The sequence below is a fragment of the Phalaenopsis equestris genome, unplaced genomic scaffold (assembly GCF_001263595.1).
Source record: "Phalaenopsis equestris unplaced genomic scaffold, ASM126359v1 Scaffold211444, whole genome shotgun sequence".
Classification (NCBI taxonomy): Eukaryota; Viridiplantae; Streptophyta; class Magnoliopsida; order Asparagales; family Orchidaceae; genus Phalaenopsis; species Phalaenopsis equestris.
In genome coordinates this window covers 897-5,854 of record NW_018230446.1, presented here as the reverse complement: position 1 = coordinate 5,854, position 4,958 = coordinate 897, and the positions used below count along the sequence as shown (strand labels likewise).

Below are 4,958 nucleotides of genomic sequence, written 5' to 3'. Positions count from 1 at the left end.
AAAAAAAAAAAAAGGTAGTGAAGTTTGGCAACTGTGTTTTTGTGTTGATTTATATTTTTAATCTGATAAAATTGAGTTAGATGTCCTTAGAAACTAGATTGTTGATAATAAGGGGAACCCCAATCTTGTTAGGATTATTACAAATCCCAATATCTATCTAGTAACATAAAAGAAGATTATAAATTTAACCTAAATATTGAATTCATTAAAATATTTCTTAATATATTTGAAATTAGGTATCCATTTTTAAGGATAAAGGGTTAGACACTGATACACCACTGACTTTCAGTAATAACGATCTCATAATCATCAACACAATTAAACTTAAAAGGAAAACACCAACTAGTGATATGAGATCAACTTTACCTCTCAAGTTCCATAAATTATTAAATAGCTTGAAAAATATTACAATAGAAAGGTCTATTTATCCATTGTTTAGATCTCTTATTGATCGTGTCATCAAATAGAACATATTTGACTTCAAAGAATAAATGGTAGGTTCAAGGTGGAAAGAGGTTGAGAACTAAGAGGAAAAAAAATGCCCTGCAAGTTCATAGAAAAGAATCTATCAAGAATTGATGGGTTTTTAACATGGAGATGGGGAAAAGAAGAAGAATCCATAAGGTTAATTTATCAAAACTCCAGAGAGGGGGGGCCTTGAGAAAAAGGAAGAAAGGGAGTCTTTGGAGGAAACCCTAACAGCGCTCTTGAAACCCTCATGATGCATTTCGCTCAAATTAAAGGCTTTTAGTTAGATGCTCATTGGCCGTTTTTCTAGAGCTAGGTATTAACATTAATATTTTTTAATTTCATGCTTCAAAACAAATGTTAGGCTTCTTCTTTAGACTAAATCTTTATCTTATATTGATGCAATCTATGTAACAAATCATTGTTGTGAAAAAAATAGGGGATTTACATACTTACCAATGAGTTCTTAAGATATAAAGTTATATAAGATTTCAGTGTCTAAATATCATCAGAACATATGCATTAAAAAATGTATTACATTTTAGATAAATTAATGTGATGTGATTTTAAAATTATAGTATTATATAAGTAGATATAACAATTTAGAGATATAAATACATAATAGTTTGATTATATATATTTTTTATGTTGAGAATCACAAAATTTGTACTTAAAAAATCCTAACTCCAACTATAGAACATTTAACTATAAATACTCCCAACTAACAACAATACCAACGAATTCTTAATTTCATCTTAGAAATTACTAGAAGTATTTATCATAACAAGGGGGCATTTACATGCACAACTCACAAATCTTATGTATTTACATAGCTAACATTTTCATGCATGGGTTTAAGACACCGAAAAGTCATAACTACAAATATCAAATTACGTGTTTTAGATACGCAAATACATAAGAATTGTGTGGCATGTATATAAATTTTCCAAATAGATTAGGCAAGAACCCATTAATTTATTGCAAAATGTTAGAAACCTAGTTACCACTCCTTATTCAATCACAATAATTAAATAAATTAGCTTCTATTGTATTTCATGAATATATTCTAAACCACTAGATTCCAACAAGTAAAACATTCATGAGACAACAAGGCATGGAAGCAATGAGCCATAGCACAAACATACACTCATGTTTGACATGAAAAAAATACTACTCTTTATTATTTAATTGCACTCATAACTAAGGCCCACACATATGCATGGACTCATGAAATGACCTCTCGCACGTGTGCCATGCATGGGATAAGGGAACAATGAAGTGAGAGAGAGAGAGAGAGATAGAGAGAGAGAGAGAGAGAGAGAGAGAGAGAGAGAGAGAGAGAGAGAGAGAGAGAGAGAGAGAGAGAGAGAGAGAGAGAGAGAGAGAGAGAGAGAGAGAGAGAGAGAGAGAGAGAGAGAGAGAGAGAGAGAGAGATTAGTAAAAATCATTATTTTGGGGTTCATTATGAGCAATTCCCATCTGCAAAAAGGAAATTAAGAAGAAAAAAATAAGAAATTAGTACAAATATAATTTGAGGAATTTTATTTGGATATATAACACAGTAAAAATATAAATAAATAGAGGTTCTTATAAGGACTTCTAATTAATTATTCATTTTTTAAAAATAAAAATTAGCTTTACTTATAATTAAAAAAAAAGAATAATGTAATTAACAATTTTTTTTATTGAACATGGCATTTTAAATATTTGCTCCTAAAAATAAATATTTACATGTAAATTATTGAGAGATATATGTTTTCAAATAATTAATTCATACAAAAAATATCATATAATTATATCTTTGCATTATTGAATTTTTCTAAGCCAAATTAACTTAATATTAATTATACAATTTAAATATAATAAAAATATCATGCATATATTATTTTTCCATCATATTTTTCCTTCTTTTTTTGTTTTTTTTTTAAATATTGAGATGCAGACAAACTATTAGAATCTTCCCTAAAACAGGGAATTGTCTTTTTAAAATACCCCCTAATTAGCATAATAATTACTAATTGCCCCCCAATCACATCAAATACTTTATTTATGCAAAAAAAAAAAGATGAATAAATAAATAATTGTTTATGTAAATCACCTGTTGTGCAGCTGCCATGGACTGCACATCCAACTCAAAGTCATAGAAGGAACTCGCTGCTGAAAGCTTCATTGAAAGAAACTGCAAGGTGTTTCTCATAATCATAAAATTATAATTACACAATCACACACGAGAAAATATTAATTTCGAATAACCGAGCATGTGGATGGTGGACTGAATCTCAGCCCGCCCTGTGCACAACGGCATGGTACGATTCATGCCGCCCTTTGGACGTCCGAGCATGTGGATGACGGCCTGAATCTCAGCCCGCCCTGCGCACAATGGCGTGGTGCGATTCATGCCGACATTTGGACGTCCGTATGATTGACTTAATATTTTCTCGAGAGAGAGAGAGAGAGAGAGAGATGAACTCACCTCTACCTGATTTTGAAGAGAATGGACATAATTAATTATCTCATCAAGCATAGTAGCAGTGCCCATTGTCTATAAGGAAGAAAAGGATTAAAAAGATGTAATAAGCAATTAATTAATCCATCAACTTAAACTAATTAAATTTCAAAGATTGAAAAATTATTAGGTATACATAATGTACTTAGTTCTATATGTAGAAGACAAAAGCACATATTTGTGTACTGTCGTTAGGTGCATAAACAAGTCCAACCATATTCAGTTAGAGCATTAATTAATTAAATTTGAGATTAATTGTATAAGAGTTTAAGCTGACTTGTTTATTATAAAATAAAATAAAAAATACTAATTCAATCTAGCGTTATAATAAAATGACAAATAGAGTGAACATTTAATATGAGATAAATAATAAGAAATCATGTGATATAAAATTTAAAATATCTTTTTTTTTAATATTTAAATAATTTAAAGATAAAGCCGTAAATTTTAATATATTCGAAATACAATTTACATTAAGCATCCAGCTCATGAGTCAATTAGTCGAGACAGAGCTAAGAGCTTGGCCTATTAATTCATCGTGCTAAACTCACGAGCCACTTGTTGGGCATGAGCTTGAGTTGACTCACGAGTCGACTCAGCTAAGTTACACCCCTAAATGCATGCATGCATTCGCTCGAACCGGATGGAATACACAACGAGTATATACCAGCACATAACCATGCACTCCAATCAAATGAAGTGCACTATAAATAGGTAGTTATGTACCTTATAGCAGCCAGGAACTAGATCTTGTAAGCATCTCATCTTCTCATTTATTCTCTCTCTTCTCACCTGAGTTTGACCAAATATCAAAGTTACAATCAGCCCCATGCTTTCCCCAATTATATAAAAGTGAAAATGTCAGATACATTGCATGAATATCAAGTAGAATCAGCAGCAGCAAAGTAGGCTCCACCCACCACAACTATGGGTGTGTGCTCACATATGTTGGTGGGGTCAAAGTATGTCAATTACTGAAATTATAAGGTTTATTTGAATTAATTTTTTTATTTCATAGAAAAAATAGACTATACATATATATATTTAAAATAAAAAAAATAAAAATAAAAATGATTATAAACAAGCACTAAACTTACCCTTTCAGCTAAGCTATGGCTGTCAGTAGCTTGGCCTCTTCTGGCCCTCACATGAACCACCTCCTTCTGTTTCTCTCCTCCATCTGAATTCCTACTCCTTGCACTCTCTTTCAAACCCTTTAAAACCAAAAAAAAAAGAAAATGGAAATTGATGCAAATCTTATAATATCATGTAAGTATTTACTTGCAATTTTACTAAATAATATAATTCTTAAGTATAATGATTTAGATATGAAGAGCAGTTATGATGCCTACTTCCTTCCTTCTTTTAGAGTTCTCTTCTTCTTCCAAATGGTTTGCAGTTGATTGCTTCCTCTTGTTATCGGTTGCAGGTTCTGAGACAGGTTTGTGATGATCATGTGGTAAAAAGTTTGGAAGATTATGGACTAAAGGAAAGCTGAAGGCTTCTGGTGTGAAGTGTGGGCTTGGATTTTCCATGGCATTCTCACCGAGCTCTGCAAAATGGGCAATTTCTGTGAAGGAGAAGGGAGAAGGAAGCTTGAGATTGTTTGTGTAGTCAGACATGGCTGAGGAGGGAGGAAAGGGTTGGGAGGATGTGGAGAGAGTGTAGAAGGGGGAGAAGGAGGGAGATTTGGAAGGCTTGTTGATGAGCTGTGCACAATTCTATTTGGTATAATGGGAGGATGGGCATGTATCAATTATGTGGATGGGTTCATATGTGGTGGGTCCTTGTTTAAATATATGCCCATTGGTGTGTTTTTTTTAATTAATTATTGTTATCATTATTATTTTTTATTGACTTTGGTGTTGGATTTGTATGTTTTCAAATGTTTTTTTATTTTTTTGTAATTTGGTAAGATTAGATTAGAGTCAAATAGTAAAAGGAGGGGCATATTACATGGTGGGCTGTGTTATGGGAGGAAACA

At 31.9% G+C, this 4,958-nt stretch overlaps 1 protein-coding gene across 1 annotated transcript; it reads right to left on the bottom strand.

The window, feature by feature from the left end:
* Positions 1–1,873: 1,873 nt before the first annotated feature.
* Positions 1,874–4,644, bottom strand: LOC110036832 (transcription factor BEE 1-like). Its single transcript, XM_020741366.1, has 6 exons — positions 4,327–4,644; positions 4,072–4,188; positions 3,701–3,766; positions 2,942–3,010; positions 2,567–2,647; positions 1,874–1,947 (listed from the first exon to the last, which is right to left on the bottom strand). Exons 1-6 carry the CDS (start codon positions 4,594–4,596, stop codon positions 1,903–1,905), a joined length of 648 nt encoding a protein of 215 aa, XP_020597025.1. The 5' UTR covers positions 4,597–4,644; the 3' UTR covers positions 1,874–1,902.
* Between the last annotated feature and the right edge of the window lie 314 nt (positions 4,645–4,958).

Excerpts from the sequence above, each read along its gene's own strand:
- LOC110036832 (XM_020741366.1), bottom strand. The coding sequence starts at position 4,596 with ATGTCTGACTACACAAACAATCTCAAGCTTCCTTCTCCCTTCTCCTTC. Across the intron at positions 3,011-3,700 it reads TAGTTCCTGGCTGCTATAAG|ACAATGGGCACTGCTACTAT; the intron begins GTACATAACTAC and ends TCTTCCTTATAG. Across the intron at positions 1,948-2,566 it reads CCATGGCAGCTGCACAACAG|ATGGGAATTGCTCATAATGA; the intron begins GTGATTTACATA and ends TCCTTTTTGCAG.